At 42.2% G+C, this 17,830-nt stretch overlaps 5 protein-coding genes across 7 annotated transcripts; 3 read left to right on the top strand and 2 right to left on the bottom strand.

Annotated features, from left to right (window-relative positions):
* Positions 1-13: 13 nt before the first annotated feature.
* Positions 14-1,205, top strand: LOC6528856 (protein seele). The gene is made up of 3 exons (XM_002089852.4): positions 14-358; positions 449-616; positions 734-1,205. Exons 1-3 carry the CDS (start codon positions 274-276, stop codon positions 1,048-1,050), a joined length of 570 nt encoding a protein of 189 aa, XP_002089888.1. The 5' UTR covers positions 14-273; the 3' UTR covers positions 1,051-1,205.
* On the bottom strand, positions 1,178-1,714 carry LOC6528855 (cytochrome c oxidase subunit 7C, mitochondrial). The gene is made up of 3 exons (XM_002089851.4): positions 1,504-1,714; positions 1,315-1,442; positions 1,178-1,258 (listed from the first exon to the last, which is right to left on the bottom strand). Exons 1-3 carry the CDS (start codon positions 1,591-1,593, stop codon positions 1,246-1,248), a joined length of 231 nt encoding a protein of 76 aa, XP_002089887.1. The 5' UTR covers positions 1,594-1,714; the 3' UTR covers positions 1,178-1,245.
* Positions 1,715-2,167: 453 nt separating this feature from the next.
* Positions 2,168-2,761, bottom strand: LOC6528854 (cytochrome c oxidase subunit 7C, mitochondrial). Of its 2 annotated transcripts, none has more exons than XM_002089850.3 (3): positions 2,587-2,761; positions 2,335-2,480; positions 2,168-2,275 (listed from the first exon to the last, which is right to left on the bottom strand). In XM_002089850.3, the coding sequence occupies exons 1-2, from the start codon at positions 2,668-2,670 to the stop codon at positions 2,364-2,366; spliced, it is 201 nt and encodes a 66-aa protein (XP_002089886.1). In that variant the 5' UTR covers positions 2,671-2,761; the 3' UTR covers positions 2,168-2,275; positions 2,335-2,363. The 2 variants fall into 2 exon arrangements, with proteins under 2 accessions (XP_002089886.1, XP_015054080.1); XM_015198594.3 differs by having other exon boundaries at positions 2,330-2,480; positions 2,587-2,759.
* Positions 2,762-3,441: 680 nt separating this feature from the next.
* LOC6528853 (lysophospholipid acyltransferase 1) lies at positions 3,442-17,800 on the top strand. 2 transcript variants are annotated; one of them, XM_015198753.3, is made up of 8 exons: positions 3,442-3,810; positions 13,016-13,239; positions 13,293-13,461; positions 13,521-13,691; positions 13,919-14,266; positions 14,330-14,662; positions 15,580-15,826; positions 15,937-16,117. In XM_015198753.3, the coding sequence occupies exons 1-8, from the start codon at positions 3,715-3,717 to the stop codon at positions 15,993-15,995; spliced, it is 1,647 nt and encodes a 548-aa protein (XP_015054239.1). In that variant the 5' UTR covers positions 3,442-3,714; the 3' UTR covers positions 15,996-16,117. The 2 variants fall into 2 exon arrangements, with proteins under 2 accessions (XP_015054239.1, XP_002089885.1); XM_002089849.3 differs by having other exon boundaries at positions 3,443-3,810; positions 15,580-17,800.
* On the top strand, positions 8,871-11,774 carry LOC26534765 (mucin-2). The gene is made up of 2 exons (XM_015199062.3): positions 8,871-8,974; positions 9,031-11,774. Exons 1-2 carry the CDS (start codon positions 8,965-8,967, stop codon positions 11,664-11,666), a joined length of 2,646 nt encoding a protein of 881 aa, XP_015054548.2. The 5' UTR covers positions 8,871-8,964; the 3' UTR covers positions 11,667-11,774.
* Positions 17,801-17,830: the final 30 nt, after the last annotated feature.

Below are 17,830 nucleotides of genomic sequence, written 5' to 3'. Positions count from 1 at the left end.
ATATTATCAATAAGGTTTCTTGAAAACATTTACCACAATTATTGTGAACCCAGGCCCAGTGACTTCGTCCCTCGTTCGCACATCTTGAGCATAAATTAAGTAGAATTCTTCACTTATCGCTGGAGAGCATCTAGAACCACGTCGCTCTTAAGCAGTCGTAAATACAGCACACGTCTTTATCAACGCCGCACTTTCAAACGGAAGGCGCTTCTGCTGACGTGGTTAATGCAATTAGTTTTTACGCGTTAAACTGCTAAGCAATAAATTTAGAATATGCTGACGAAGGCGCTAGTCCTGTTCGGCCTGCTGGCCTTGGCCCAAGGTTACAGCTTCACCTCCCGCGAGGTCAAGTGTCACGGTAAGGAGAACGCACACATAAGTCAGCAACAGGCAGCGGTGCACTTGTTGGCCCTGGGAACCCGGATAATTGAAGTTCCATGAATTACAGTGTGCAAGGCCGTAGTTACGGAGCTGGAGGAGGCCATTGCCAAGGAGGACCCCCACAAGATGGCCGATGTCAGTGGATTCCGGCTGGACGCTCAGGGAAATTCGATCAGCAAGAAAGTTCGCCTTGTGAAATCTGAGATGTTCCTTACCGAATTGATGGAGAAGATCTGTAAGTAATTATAACCAAAGTGAATGAAATGATAAAGAAAGCTGCTCAAAAGTAGCTCATTTTTATCAATGAAGACACTAATTTGTGGTATATAAACTGATAAGCAGTTACTTATAGGTGAAAAAATGGACGACTACTTAAAAGCAACCTATAAGAGCAACGGGAAATTCACACTCCTGAAGATGATCATTAACGGTCAGATGAATCCCGACTCCTCTTTGGTTGACTTTGTGCAAGATGGCGATCTCAACAAGAGCCTGGGTCACTTCTGCAACGAAGTCCTGGAGGACAACGATGAGATCTTTGTTAAAGCCTTCCAGGCCGAAGAGCTCGGCAACGATTTGGACATCAAAATCTGCTCGGAACAAGCCAGGTACTGCGACGAATCGCCAGTCCAGGAGGAATACGACTTTGACGGCAAAGAGGAGCTGTAGCTGGTCCCAGTTAAAGCTTAGTAAATAACGAATTTTCTTGATCGCCTGTGGTGGTCCCTGTACTGATATTTCGAACGAAATTTATGTTTAGGTAATGTAAAAACCATGCCAATTGTTACAAAGTATGTACGACAATAAATTTCATGTGCAATGTATTTTATTAATTTATTAACGAGCGCTTTATGTCATTTGGGATTATTCCTCCTTGCTGCAAGGCAAACATTAATAACGACACGATTTTATTATATTACACAGAGTACTTACGGATCCTCGGTTACATTACGAAGCATCTGGTGACGAATCACTAGGAATGGAGCTCCAAAGCCCACGATTCCCGCAATCAGGTAAAATAGTGAGAAGCGCATCGGACTATCCAAGCCAAAGGGTAAATTCTGTGAAGGAAATTTCAAGTTCTTAGGACGCTAAACTTTGTGTTGACCTTGGGTTAACTACCACTCCAGGAGTGCCGCCTGAATATCCACTTCCATAACGCTTCAGCGGCCCTCTAAACATGCAAATGGGATTGCGAAGAGTGGGCCACATGATTAAATTTTAATCCGTTTGTTAAGACGGGAATATGAAATTATTTGATTGCGTGCGAGTGAGAAGTTACTCCCAGATTTCTAGCGACTGAATGAAAGTACTGGATTTTGGAAAAATTGCCTGTCATATCTCTAAAGGTAAGCCTACTAATACTAATATTTCCCTTAAAGAAGTCTGCAATTTATTATTATTCAATTTAAAAACTATTTGCCTCTACAATCTTGCAAATGACAACACTTTTTTTCATTCTGTATTGGTATACTTGGGCACTGAAATATTTTTTTGTTTACATGGACTCCAGACTTCGTTATACAAAGTACAACCTTTTCTTAAAACGTTCATTTTTGTAACAAAAGAGTTATGATATTAATATTTCGGAAAATCATTTTTGCGAACACGGTGTCCATATAAATATAATGACATGATTTGGGAAGCTGATATTTAATTTTGTCTCAAGATATTCATTCTAATAGCTTTACAATCAAGTTTAGATGCATTGCACGTGCCTTTAGGAATGACAAACGGCTGCTGAACATAAACTTTCGTTCCAACTTTTAAAGAAAACATCCATCAATCGATTCTACGGTTATGGGTAACTTTATTTTGTTTCCACTTTTAACTTAAATTTAAGCTGTAACACACTGTAATGGCCTCCCGACCAACTCAGCAGATAACGCTACATCTGAAAAGTGAAAAGTTTATTAAAATGCAAACCAAATATAACCAATAAACTAACCTTACATTTGTTGTTGTGCCGCTCCGGGAGCACCTTACTTCTTGAGCAGCTGGTGCCTGACGATCAGGAAGGGCGATCCGAAACCCAAGACACAGCCGATGGTGAACAGAGCGGTGATCCTGTACTTGTTGGTCAGTCCAAAGGGAAGATTCTGCGGGAAAATGAAATGTTTTTCGGTGTCACAATGGATTTTCCTTCCAATCCTATGCGGTCGTGAAAATTATGTAACCCGAATGGGTCCATTTTTCGGTACTCACTTCGCCGGGAACTCCGCCATGTCCGCTAAAGCGAACCATCGACTGGGAAAAGTTGCGTGCAATCACACTGCTGCGGCCTAACATTTTGCAATTTGACTTATTTAATAATAATTCCAGAAAAATATAGTTCGCAGTGGGTGCGCAGAATAGAGATGACAGATAGTCGATAGCTGGCTTTCAGTTCTGCTGATAACTTACGTTAAAAGTAAATGTGATTTCTGTTAACATTACCTTAACATTACTGAAATACAATTTAAATATAAAATTAGAAATTCCCAACTTACAGATGCCGTCCAGCCCCATTTACAAAACTCTTAACCAAATTCCAAACTTTGCTGGGTTTGGTGTGCAAGTTCTGGATGCGGCTAGCAAACTAATTTAATTTCTTAAATGTTTTTCTACAAAGAGTACAATTTTGTCATGCTTTATTTTTCTGTAAAAAAAATAACAGTATATTTTTATATTTTAAAGATGAATTGATATAATTTGAAATTTATCTAAATCATTTTATACAATTTAACTTAAATAATAAGAAAACTCATCTTAATTTTTGAGAATGAGTATAGTTAAAAAATTTTTGGACGGCGTTTTTCTAACACCTATTACAAAGTGCATATAATCGATGTAAACTTTTCCGTTTTCTACGCCTTATATATTTCCAATAACTAGTTTGTAAATGGATTACACACATTGTTGTAAATTTAGAATATGGAGCGAATATACTGGATTAGGGGCATTTGAATTTTCTTGTCAGGGGCTTAACAGAGACAGTTAGCGCTCTGGTACACAAGTATCTTGTCAAAAACTATCGGTTACCAGAGCCATCGCTGGCCTCACAGAACACACCGAGCGCCCATCTCTATTGCGTTTCGAATATTTCATTTATACGCACGGACACGGTAGACTCGATCCGAACAGACAAAAATTCAAAATTTTTGCACAAAATTATAAGTAATTACCGCGCGCGCACCCCTCCGCCCAATTTGGATAGCTCGTTAATTCGGTGGTGCCCGGATAATCCGGAAAAGTGTCTGTTAATAGCGAAGTTTTCCCAATGAAGCGCTGAAACAGAACGACCGACAGCAACAACGCAACAGAAAAGAGCGGATAAAGAAAACAGGCAGCACAATGCTAGAACCGCCGAAATTCATCGAGAATGATTGCTACAACGGCAGCCGGACCTTCACTTGGCTCGCAGACATGGTGGGCCTCTCTGTGGACTTGGTAAGTAACACTATTTACTCCAAGCCTCAACTCTCTGGTTGTTCAGGCCCCTCCTCCCCTACCGTTATCTTCTAAAACGGGCGTGTGCACGTGTGCGTGTGTATACGCGTGCTTGTGTGTCAATCTTACGGGATAGAAGCCGCTGGGCAAATCCCTCTCTCTGAGAACAATGCACTTCTTGAAGGACAGATCTGTGATTCCTTCGGCGGGAAAGGCATATTTTCCGGGAAATCTGCAAAGCTTACCTGGAAAGGGGAGGTAAATAAATTCCATGCCGGTTGCCCAAACAAAGATTTAGAGTACAGTAAGCGATCCATGTACTGAACCACCTAACGTAAGGAACATAGGAATTATAAAGATTTATAGAATGGAAGTATTAAAACAAAGAATTATTTATTCACAACTTTATGCAGTGAAAATTTTTCAATCACATGTAAATATGAAATAGCTTTGTTTACGTTAATGATTGTGCTCTGTACCTCGGCTTTTAAAACGTAAGATATACTGGACAGTTTATCGCATTTACCAATTGCTTTATATTTTACCCATTTTGTAGTTTTTCTAATTTAATTTAGACAACTTGAATTATGTGAAGAGCTTATCAGTTAGTAAGAATTATCTACCAGTGGAATTTTCCAGCTCACAAGCAGTCTACCGTGAAATTTTAAAATTACTATTGTTGCGACTGACGACGACACACAGTTGATTTCGCTAAATTTAAAATGCTTTGCATCACTTAATAATGCGGAGGGTAACTGGGAGGCAGTGATTAATCTCTTTGCAGAGTGTCGCACAGGCAACCTTACTTCGCCTCTCATGTAAACCTTCTTTTTATGCCCCATTCGCTTGGCGCAATGTAATTTGCATAACTGCAGCTGGCATATAGAAATGTGATTCATAGCAAGGCATTTTCTGGCCCAAATCAACCGACACACACGTACGTAATCGTCATATTTTTCAATGCGGATGACCTAATGCCAACTTCCGATGAAAGGAAAGCACACTCACAGAAAATCAGTGTTACTTCGCCATCGGTCCATTTTCGCTATCAATAGTCGCTCTAAATCCAATTTGACTTGGCTCAAACTACGAACCCCTCCATCCTAGATAATTGAATTTTAGCGCTTCTTTTGTTTGCAAACAAATATCAACAGCTTGTCGATGTGTTGGTTAGCGTATTTCTTGTCATTTTGACTCAGCTGATGTAGACCGCATGAGTCAGCCACACTGTCGAGCACAAAACAGTAAACGCAGCAAAACAAAGGTACTTTAAATAGGCAATATCAGCTATCATAAGATAGCTAAGATCAGAATTATAAAAATTATTTAAATACTATCGTTCACCTGTCACAGAGTTGACTGTACCTCGTAATAAAGTTTTGTGGTGGGTGGCCGACACTATTTTGGAAATTGCTACGCTTTATATTTGAATTGTTTGTTGCTTTATATTCCGCTAATTTGGAGCAAAGGCCGCAGCACGCAAATGCCATCGAATTGGCCAATTGTTTCGTGGAATCGCCCCATGTTAAAGTCACCTACATATCCATATAGTACTTGGATAGTAAAAAGATCTGCTCAATAAAAACATGCGAGCCCTTATTGGCCAAAGATGCCTTCCCGGCCGGTCAGTCGCGGTTAATTCTCAACAGTTTTTTCTGCCTTCTCTCTCGCAATCTTGAGTTTTCCTCCCACGCCTCTCGTTTTTTCATACACCTGACTTCGCATTTATAGAACCCCTATGATAGTAATTTTTAAAGCGTTTCCTGCTCTTCTCGTAATATAATCGGTTTTAAACAACACCAGAAATATTTCTTATTCCCTATTTTACAAACCTTTTTTTTTTTCGAATTTAGTAATTTAATTTAAGGGCTCGTTTATAATATTTTCACCGCTGTTGTAATTTGTACATATGTGGTACGATATTTTTATTAATAAACATCAATAAACAACTCGTTGCTATTGTGCTTGTTTTACTGGCGTATACATATGTAAGTATGTATGTACATATGTATAATATTAATTGTATATACTTATTTCTCATATTTTGCATTGCCGTGGAGGTATTTAACCGGTTCGCGCCATGCGATCGGAATTCTATATTATACATGTTATGTAAGCCAAGCTGAAAAAAATAAATACGTATGTACATATATGTATTTAAGAGAAAGCTGAGACAAATGCTGGCCCCTACACTCCCCATAGGAATGATATGCATAAAAAGATGCTATTATTATTATTATAATATCTGTGACCTTGAGTGTGGGGTGTCGCAGTTGTTTGAACTCGTTGCTTCTGTGTTCGTCGTCTGTTTTGTGCGCTCTTCGCAATGTTTTCTGCTTTTGACAGCTGTTTGGCGCCTCTAACGGTTGTTGTCATACCCTTCACTTTTTCTGCAGATGGGTCTATAGGTGCACAAGAATTCCGAAATATTTAAAGATGAAGTAATCGTTTTGAATTAATATCTTTTAGTTATGTTTGTTTTGGTTGGCTGTTTCTTGGGTGATTTCCATATCTTGGCATTCTTAACTCATTTCGCCATTTGTCTTTGTTTTGACTTTTGCTTTTATCGTGCGTTCGCTTGTTGCTTGGGTATATCTCTTTGCGGTTATTTTATTGTTATATTTATACCGATCACGCCACTTTTTCGTTTCGCGCATTGCCCCCCTTTTTCTCCCAATGTGGGCAATTGCCTCTCCTATATTTGCCATCCAACTTACAATATTTGGCAATGGAAACACACCATGTTAATTAAATGATTTATTATTTGTTTGCACTCACTACACGTGTGTTCATTCAAATGTTTGATGGCGGTCCTGATTGAGCCAGTTTACATCGCAGTTTTATATGTAAATATGTACTTATCAGTACAATTACAGTTTATAATTTATAAATATATATATATACATATATAATTATTGTTACGTAGAACAACAAAAGTTTCAGTTCAATAGTTTTTTTTACATCTATAAAAAGTTTTACATAAAAGTATATATTATAGCTTGTTAATTACAAAGGTTGTAAGAAAACGAAAGTATAAAGAAACGATGCGAAGATCAAACTAAATGCCAAACATAATAATGTTACATGCGTTAAACTGCGAAATACAGTGACAACGCCTTCTGTGAAATTTAACAGTTTAATGGCGCACTCCTGTGTGAAAGGGGGGCTAAGTCAAGGAACTTAAGCACAGCTTCGTAGCTTAGGAATCCCAGCGAGCAATGGCAGACGAGTACACGCAAATTGCTGGCGCTGCGAACCATATTGAATTGTTGCTGGCCGGAACTATGGCATCGTCTTATCTCGACAAGCAGGCAACTATCTTTCATTTTTTTTTTTTTTTTTTACGCGCAAGTCCCACGGGCGCACCTCCCGCCCAACCGACCGAGGGGCGCTGCCGTGTATCGTACGGCTCGAATTGCGGGACATAGACGCGATATAGAAGACAGTTAAGGACGAGGTAATATATGTATATAGTAGTAAGGTCTATGAATTCATTAAGTATGTTAGTACTTAGAGATAATAGGATAGAATCTATTATACTCAGAACATAATACTCTGTAGGGATCATGCAACTCATAGTTAGATCTACAATGATTTAAAATTAGAGGTACGTAATTTCTAGTAAGTAGTCATAATAGCAAATATATTGCATCCTAAAGGAGGAGGAAGGTCTGGGTCCCCATATTTGATTTTAAACAGTTTGCCACTAGACCATATTTGCCGTGTTCGTTTGTTGCAGTATTCATTACAGGATGTGTAATGGGAACTACTTGCTAATTGGGATGCGCATTGTAGTCTGAAGTCTGCGTGCCTCGAAATTCGATTGACAGCCAATCTAAACGCCTAAATTTATATTCGATTTAATTATTTCACCTTGAGCACAGTTCAAAAACATGAATAGTTTAGTACATTCCACACAGGAACCTTCAGAGTATTTAATTACTAGTACAATATGAACTTGTGCTGCAGAAACCCTTTGTCATAAACATACAAAACAGAACAGAAGCTGTGGAGTTGTCGTAACCTCTTTTGCGTACTTGTGCAAGACGTTTTGCACTGAAATCATTTCTGCCTTGATTAGGGGGTTTATTTGCTTTAAGATTGATCCAAGAACGTACTTAGTCTTGTTTCACTGCATTTTACCCAATTACCCGTTTTTACGTTGATACCAACAAGTTGCACACCCACTTGTTGCCCTTCTAAGTAATAACCTAGACCCATTATTCGACCCATTAGATATATTTTCCTTTTATTAGGCCCGATTTGCGCTTGTGTATTAGCCATACAGCTTGGGTTGAGGTAACAAAGAACCGGTTTTGACCAGCACAAATGCGAACCAACTTATTGCGCATGAGGTATTCGAATAATGATTACAACATGCGTCTGAGTGGGAAAACTGCTAGTTCGGTGAGTATTCTTCTTACCAAAGTGATTAGCTTTGAATCGGTTCGACATCCAAAGTCTTGCATTTTTATTATCGCTCGAGCCTTGTAAATTGACGCACCTTATTGTTCTGCTTGGCTTATCAAGCGATATCAAAAATCGGTTCAGGGTCGCCTTTGTTTTTGACCCGTGGCATAAGAGTGGCTTGGGAGACGTGGCCCCCTTGTGGGCGCTACTTCTCCATTGACAAAGGAAGGCAGATAAAGTATGTATGAGTGCATCTAGACAGTACGTGTTATCGGTAAAACATTGAAGTGTGCCTGTCCATTACGAAATTCGACAGGGGAACATCTGATATTCTACGAACGTGTAAATATTGTTGCAAAAAGGAATAGAAATTAAAATCAGTGCGTTTGTATTTGGCCTTGCGTTAATTCTTAAAAAGAAAGAAAAATATAATGTTAACGCATACAACAAAAGAGTTTATTGAAATTTGGAAAACAAAAATCCAGGTTTCCATATAGTAATTTTTAATATGATTGCTTATTTAACCACGGTTACATTGTTACTTTTGCAAACTGCACTTTGCAAATTGGTCAAAAGTTATCTGAAAATGTGTTACTTGTAACCCGGTAGCCAAGAACATTTCCACCCTTTACGGTACGCCTATAAAAAGAAGCTGCATGTGGGTTAGTTGTCAGAGCACCGAAGCGAAAGCGGTAAAGTAGCCAACTGCAGTTAGTTATCCTTTTGCGCCTCCCGAAATATTCGATGAATCTGTGTAAGTGTGCCGACGAATAGTCGTGAACGAGCCATACCTAAAGCTCTTCCTTGCAGCAAGCCTTTTTCTTCTGGCCCTTGTGGCATCAGTCGCTATCGGCGCAAGCTCTGCCCATAGAATAAACAGGCCCGAACAGAAACCCCCAAAGGAGTCGTGTCAGGTCACCACCACACCTCCACCGTGTGGTAAGGAAACCACGACAACGACAACGTGTTCCCCAACAACCACAACGTGTTCCTCAACTACCACGACCACCACAACTACGACAACAACCACAACTACGACGACGACAACAACAATCACCACCACAACAACGACTACAACAACCACGGCGACAACAACAACAACGTGTTCCCCAACAACAACCACTACCCCACAAGAGGAACCCTGCGAACCCAACGAGCCGTCAACGCCTACCCCACCTGCACCTACGCCTTGTGAGCCCAACGAGTCGTCAACTCCCTCTCCATCCTCTCCCTCTGAGCCCAACGAGCCTATAACTCCCACTTCATCCTCTCCCTCTGAGCCCAACGAGTCGTCAACTCCCACCCCATCATCTACCTCTGAGCCCAACGAGCCGTCAACGCCTACTGCACCCGCACCTACGCCTTGTGAGCCCAACGAGCCGTCAACTCCCTCTCCATCCTCTCCCTCTGAGCCCAACGAGCCTATAACTCCCACTCCATCCTCTCCCTCTGAGCCCAGCGAGCCGTCAACTCCCACTCCAGCCCCACCTTCTCCTTGTGAGCCAAACGACTCGACAACTCCGCCACCTTCACCTTGCGAAACGACCACCACTACGACAACAACAACAACTACAACAACGACGACCACCACAACAACGACGACCACCACTACGACTACCACCACTACGACCACCACCACAACAACAACTACAACGACGACCAACACAACAACAACAACGTGTTCCCCAATAACAACCACTACCCCACAGGAGGAACCCTGCAAGCCAAACGAGCTGTCGACACCAACATCATCCTCTCCCTCTGAGCCCAACGAACCGTCAACTCCCACTCCAGCCCCACCTTCTCCTTGTGAGCCAAACGAGTCGACAACTCCGCAACCTTCACCATGTGAGACGACAACAACGACGACCACCACAACGACGACGACAACCACTACTACGACAACAACGACGACCACCACAACGACGACGACAACAACGACGACCACCACAACGACGACGACAACCACAACGACGACGACTACCACTACAACAACGACGACTACTACAACAACAACAACCACCACAACAACGACAACAACAACATGTTCCCCAACAACAACCACTACCCCACAAGAGGAACCCTGCGTGCCTAACGAGCCGTCAACGCCTACCCCACCCGCACCTACGCCTTGTGAGCCCAACGAGCCGTCAACTCCCACTCCATCCTCTCCCTCTGAGCCCAACGAGCCGTCAACACCTACCCCACCCGCACCTACGCCTTGTGAGCCCAACGAGCCGTCAACTCCTACTCCATCCTCTCCCTCTGAGCCCAACGAGCCGTCAACCCCTACTCCATCCTCTCCCTCTGAGCCCAACGAGCCGTCAACCCCTACTCCATCCTCTCCCTCTGAGCCCAGCGAGTCGTCGACTCCAACACCTTCCTCTCCCTCTGAACCCAACGAGCCTTCAACTCCCTCTCCAGCCCCACCATCTCCCTGTGAGCCAGTGTCCACAACTCCACCACCTTCACCTTGTGAGACGACCACCACTACAACAACGACGACCACTACAACAACAACGACAACCACAACCACGACCACGACAACAACCACCACAACAACAACGTGTTCCCCAACAACAACCACTACCCCACAAGAGGAACCCTGTGAGCCCAACGAGCCGTCAACACCTACCCCACCCGCACCTACGCCTTGTGAGCCCAACGAGCCAACTCCTACTCCATCCTCTCCCTCTGAGCCCAACGAGCCGTCAACCCCTACTCCATCCTCTCCCTCTGAGCCCAGCGAGTCGTCGACTCCAACACCTTCCTCTCCCTCTGAACCCAACGAGCCTTCAACTCCCACTCCAGCCCCACCATCTCCCTGTGAGCCAGTGTCCACAACTCCACCACCTTCACCTTGTGAGACGACCACAACTACAACAACGACCACCACAACAACGACGACCACCACAACAACGACAACCACCACAACAACAACCACGACTACCACAACAACAACCACGACGACAACAGCGTGTATACCAACAACGACAACCACTACTCCACAACAGCAACCTTGTAAGTCAGCCACCACCACCACCCCAAAACAGGCACCGTGCGAACCAACAACCACGTCAACACCCCCTCCCTGTGCTCGCAAAACCACCTCCCCACCACCGTGCGAAGAGACAACGACACCTGCCTGCAGAACTGAGCGTGATCAGAGTGGTCTAGCTCAATTGATTCCCAAGCCAATTAAAGATCTCTTCGCTGGTTCGAGCTCCAGCACCAAAGCTACTCCTTCGATCGGATTCAGTGCCATGTGTGCTGGTCGCGCGGACGGAAGTATTGTCCAGGACCCTAATCATTGCAGGAGGTACTATGAATGCCGCGCTGGCCGTCGCCTGCTGCGCAAGTGTCGCGCCGGTTTGTGGTACGATTCAGAGGCGGGAGAGTGCCTGCCACGCAGCCAAGTGTTGAACTGCCCGGCACAACGTAACTGAGACATTTAAACCGACTCGACGCAACCGGAATGGGATCGCAGCTTGTATAGCAACTTGTATCCGTAGCCAACTGTAACCGCCCACTCAATAAACAGCATATAAATCGCAGGACATGACATTTCGTCTGGGAATTCTCATTCAAAACATTACAGATGATATTTCCAGCAAAACATTAGTAGGGTAGTTTTACTACTAAGTTTTCCAAATCCAGGAACTTCTGGAAAGGTTGGCCGTTTAAAATATGTGATTAAATAATTTGAATTTTAATTCGCAGGATATTTATTAGTTTATTTTAATAGCAGATAGAACAAACAAAAATGGAAAAATGTTGTCGCAATGCTAACGTTTAACTTTGTTAAAAGTCATTGACTTTACACTTGTGCCAATCACATTGCTAATTAATTAATGAATGTGATTACGTATAGCCCATTAAGTATTTGATATGTTGTCTGCCATTCTAAAGAGCATTGAGCGGGGAAGGTTAATGTGTACGGCTACTCGTATTTTAATAATAGCACAATGAGTGTGCGGCAAACAAATCGTTATTGATAAAAGTGACACGATTACAGAGCTGTTGCATCCGCTTTCGATGATTATGTTGTTCACGAATAACCCCCGACTGGGTGTGGTCTGAACTCCCTACCAAGACCATTTCTTATCGCACCTTATCGAGGACAGTTTAAATGCGTTTCACAGAATGGAAATAAATTTGAAAGCGTCGGGCAATTGATATCAATTAAACAGCACCTTCAGGGTGCTCATTGCATATTCATTGGCACGGGACTCGTGCGAAAAAGCAAACTAGCGGAAAATACCACCAAAAACCGCCCGCTCTTCAATGACAAAAGCAGGCAAAGGTCATGTTTTGCAAAGATCCGCTCGGGTTCCCTGTAAATTTGCATCGGAATAGAAACCAAGGCCGCTGGGAGTCAGAAAAAGTGGAGGAAAACGAACATTGATCACAACGCGTGATCGTGATCGGCAATAGCCATGATCAAGTGCGACGGTTGACAAGCACTTGTGGCCGCAATTCTCTCGGGCTGTCTGTTGGGTGATCTGGGGGGTAATAAGTGCGGGATGGCATTCTCGCATTACAATTGCAAATCTAGCCAAACACGTGCCGGCTACATGTGCTCCACTTCGGCGGATGGGTCCAAAGATCTCCTAGGCAATATAAAAACTTAATTTATTTATAAATATAATTTATTTAATGCACCTCTAGTTCTTTGAACTATTGTTTGCAAGTTTGTGTTTGGTATATTTTCATTGCCTAGCGGAAAATCGTACAGTATAAGCCGAAAATCCAGTCTTTTAATAATCCCGCTTTAAATCATCATATCTATTTGCAGGTCAACTTTTTGATTTGCCAAATATCGGCTCTCTTCCTGGCCTCGCTCTTCCGGTCGATGCTGCATCCTTCAAAGGTTTCAAGCAAATTACGCCATACGTTCGCTCTATCGATTGGTCTGGCTTTCGGCTACTTTTGCTTTGGTCAGCAGGCAATCCACATTGCAGGATTGCCGGCAATATGTTACATCGTCATCCGCACCCAAGATCCGCGCATTGTCCAGAGGTAATTACTACATTTGAAATTTGAAGCCAGTGAATTAATATTTGGCATTTTAGAGCCGTCCTCCTGGTAGCCATGAGTTATCTGCTGTGCGTGCATCTGATGCGCCAGCTATACGACTACGGATCCTATGCTTTGGACATAACCGGGCCCTTAATGATCATCACTCAGAAGGTAACCAGCCTGGCGTTCAGTATTCACGATGGCTTTGTGAGGGGCGATGAGGTAAGTGTGCAGAAGATCCATTGCCAAGAATCATAATACAACTCTTCTTTACTTGATAGGAACTCACCAAGGCGCAACAGTACCATGCCATTCGCAAAATGCCCTCTGCTTTGGAATACTTCTCCTACGTGTGGCACTTCCAAAGCATCCTAGCCGGTCCTCTTGTTTTTTACAAGGACTACATCGAGTTTGTCGAAGGCTACAATTTGCTGAGCACTCCACCGGGCAATGTAAGTTTAATTATGTCACCTGACTTTCTAATAACCACCATAGCCATCACGCTCTTTATTCTCAATTCAGAACAATAAAATGGAGATAGGAAAAGATATTGCATTGCATAAACATTTTATGAAACCTCTTAAAAAATTGTAAATTTACAACTTGTAGTTTCTGTTTCTAGACAGTTATCGATTGAAAAATTAAATTTTTATAAAAATTATTTACGATTATTTTTCAGGGAAATCTCGACGTCAGCAAGAGAGAAGTGGTGCTGGAACCTACGCCTACTAAAGCGGTAATACGTAAAGTGATTGGTAGCCTTGTGTGCGCTTTCATCTTCATGAAGTTCGTGAAAATATATCCCGTAAAAGCCATGAAGGAGGATGACTTTATGGACAATACCAGCATGGTCTACAAGTACTGGTACGCCATGATGGCTACCACGTGCATACGCTTTAAGTATTATCACGCGTGGCTCCTAGCGGATGCCATATGCAACAACTCAGGTCTAGGTTTTACCGGCTACGATAAGGATGGCAATTCCAAGTGGGACCTGATATCCAACATCAATGTACTGTCGTTCGAGGTGGGAAATGAAAAACATAAAATCACTGAATTATATTACAACTATTCTATATGGTGATGCTAGTTTTCAACGAACATGCGTGATGCCATCAACAACTGGAACTGCGGTACAAACCGCTGGCTGCGAACGCTTGTCTATGAACGGGTGCCCAAGCAGTACGGCACGCTCCTTACCTTCGCCCTCAGCGCCGTCTGGCACGGCTTCTATCCGGGCTACTACTTGACCTTCGCCACCGGCGCAGTTGTTGTGACAGCTGCGCGCATCGGCCGGCGACTCTTCCGTCACCGTTTCCAGAGCACGCAGGTCACGCGAATGTTTTACGACATCCTCACCTGCCTGATCACACGCGTCGTACTGGGTTACGCCACATTCCCATTCGTTCTGCTTGAATTTATGGTAAGTCTGATTTGGAAATTCGAATATACATATATACCGATGAGTTAACAAGGAAACATGCAAACATAAATATCAATCGGATGCATTAGGATATATTCTCGGAATCTATTCCCCGACTATCTGATACCCGTTACTCAGCTATTGGAAGTGCCCAGAAGAGTCAGAGTCTTCAACACTGACAGTTTTTGGCGGTTTGTGGGCGTGGCAAAAAGTTTTTGGCTAATCGATAAAAATTTACAAGACTAATACAAAAATTAAAAAATATCAAAACATTTTTCAAAGTGTGGGCGTGGCAGTTTTTAACGGTTTGTGGGGGTTAGGGTGGGCGTGGCAACATGAATCGACAAGCTTGTGCTACGTCTATGTCTCTGAAGTCTGTATGCTTAATCTCAACCTTTAAGTTTTTGTAGTTCCTGAGATCTCAGCGTTCATACAGACGGACAGACGGACATGGCCAGATCGACTCGGCTATTGATCCTGATCAAGAATATATATACTTTATATGGTCGAAAACGATTCCTTATGCCTGTTAACTTTTTAACGAATCTAGTATACCCTTTTAACTCTACGAATAACGGGTATAAAAAGAGTTTTGGTTTTAACTTGACATTCGGCAACAATGTGGGAAGATTTGAAATAAATCTAGATTCATTAATTCAAACCAAGGTTTATTGTATACGGTTATTTCAAAATTTCGGCTACAGGCCAAGCAACTAAAAAGGTTACTTTGTGCTATTGTGTTCAAGGTATTCTATTTTAAAATGTTATATCAAGGAAATATTAGCTAAACATTTTTTTATTAATTACTTGCAGGATATTTCTTCTATTTCTTAGCACAAACATGAATCCACTCACTCTACATTTAATTATATTTATTTAAAAATCATATTAACCGACTTCACATTTTCGCTTTACAGGGCAGCATCAAATTGTACCTGAGATTTTATTTGTGCCTTCACATCATTTCACTAGTGACCATATTTATTTTACCCAAGTTTATACGCGGCGAACGCCGACTTCGGACGTCGAATGGCAACGGAAACGTGCGCTTGTCGGGCAGCGGCAATGCCAAGGATGCAGTGACCACTAGTGTGGAGTCTACAGCAGCCTTATCCGCAGGAAATGATCTCAACGAGGATAGAGAGGAGGAAAAACACTCTCAATGTAAAGTCAACACGCCCACACACCAGCAGCCAGCTGCTGGCCTACACAAGACAACCGTAGAACAACCAATCGAGCAACCAAACAATATAAATCTTCGACCACGCCCACAGCAGCAGCAGCCACATCACGAGAAGAAGGTACTGCCCACATGCGCCCGGGACGCCGTTAGTGTTCCTCACGACCAATGCGAGATGGATCAGTTGTCCAGCAAGCTTAAGGAGAAGATCGAGGCAGAGACCAAAAACATAGAGGAGTTTATTGATAAGACTGTTACCGAAACCGTAAGCGGCATAGTGGAGTTCAAAAACGACCTGATGCGGGACATCGAGTTCCCCAAGCTAAAGCTACCCGGCAGCAACGGCGGAATTTCTTTGGACTCTTCAAATGGCGGTGGGCTGCGCAAACGCAACATATCCTCTGTCCATGACAATGGCAAAGATCCTGGCCATGCTACCGCTGACCTCCATCCTCCCCTCGAGGATAACGGCGCCGCCTTTCTAAAGAAGGAGATCGAGGTAATCAACGCGGTGGTGCAACAAGCAGTGCCGGCAGTGCTTAGCAACGGTCACGCAAAATAGTAGCATTGTCCAGCAAGTGTGAGGAGATCGAACAAAACAACGATGACGAGGGTGGCACGGCAGGGATTGGAGGCAGTCAGGGGCCAAAATGGGTGCTCCACATTTGATTAATTGATTAATATATACACTGCGAGATTTATCCAATACGCACACGATATACGCTCACTACATAAACATTGCAATTTTTGGTTTCACATTTAATAAATGGTTTTCGTTGACAATCCTGAAGTAAAGAAATTGTTTACACTAATGTAAGTGTCTAGAACAGCTGATTATTTAAGAAATATCTGAAATACACTTACATGTTCATCAGCAGCTAATACCCTTGTTTAAATTACCTAAATGTGCACAAAAACTCTAATTGTTGTTGAAAAAAATCTATATACATTTGTAGTTGTTTGTTTGTTAATATACCACGGCCTGATACAAACAGTGTGTTTTAAGCAAACCCCACACATATCCGCTAGAGTAATTAAAACCTTAAAAAAAAAAAAATTGACAGATCTTATTGCACGTCGTGTACCAGACGAGTGAATGACAGCCAATACTTTTTGATGAGTTTATAAACACACAAGAAAACTAAAAAAGCACTGTTTGAGTCTTGCATTTTATCGAAAACTAATGCATATATGTGTATACAAGCCTGCATATGTTAAAATGTTTACCATATAGTCTATGTGCGAACCACTAAATCAATTTTGCAATATCATTACTATTGTAGTTAAATTCCCGCCCGAAGGAACAACAACGTGACAAGTAGAACCAATGAAATCCTCTTCAAGCAAAACAAAAAAGCCTAAAACAAAAGTCAAACAAATCCTAACTTTAGACTGAAGCTATTGACATTTACTAAGCAAACAAAAAGCAAATCGTGCGTATATGAAATTAGTTAGTAAGCCGTCGAGTTGATTTTGATATTCAATTTAAACCAATTTTTGTACAAGTGCGGAAGGGTGTCTGGAAGGGAGATCCAGCTTACTTCCCAATTATATATCTTTTCCAAACCGGCTTTTTAGCTGGCTCTTTTTGTAAATGTTCGTGTCCTCCACTTGTGGCTTCCTACTCCGTAGCTCTTAAGCATTCTCCTTATATAACCTTTTTGTTTTACCCATTAATTTGTTAAATCCAATAAACGATTTTGCAAAAAATCCTTACACTTAATCGATATATTTTTATATTTATTGTAATAACGACTCGAAACCCAGTCCTACCGGGAGCGAAATCTTAGCGTATATTTGTTTTGATTGTCGTATTTTTCTCCTGGAAAAACGCCGGAGAAGATTTCGACAGGCACAAAGCACGAAGGTGTTAAGCAGTCCAGTCGCCTAAGATATACAAAACCAATTGGAGCATTGATATTCGACAAATAAATCGTATATGTGTAATTTACTTTGAATTTACTGGTGTCCTTCTTAAATGGGATATT

Source organism: Drosophila yakuba, chromosome 2L (genome assembly GCF_016746365.2).
Source record: "Drosophila yakuba strain Tai18E2 chromosome 2L, Prin_Dyak_Tai18E2_2.1, whole genome shotgun sequence".
In the NCBI taxonomy this organism is placed as follows: Eukaryota; Metazoa; Arthropoda; class Insecta; order Diptera; family Drosophilidae; genus Drosophila; species Drosophila yakuba.
This window is presented reverse-complemented; position numbering and strand designations above follow the sequence as displayed.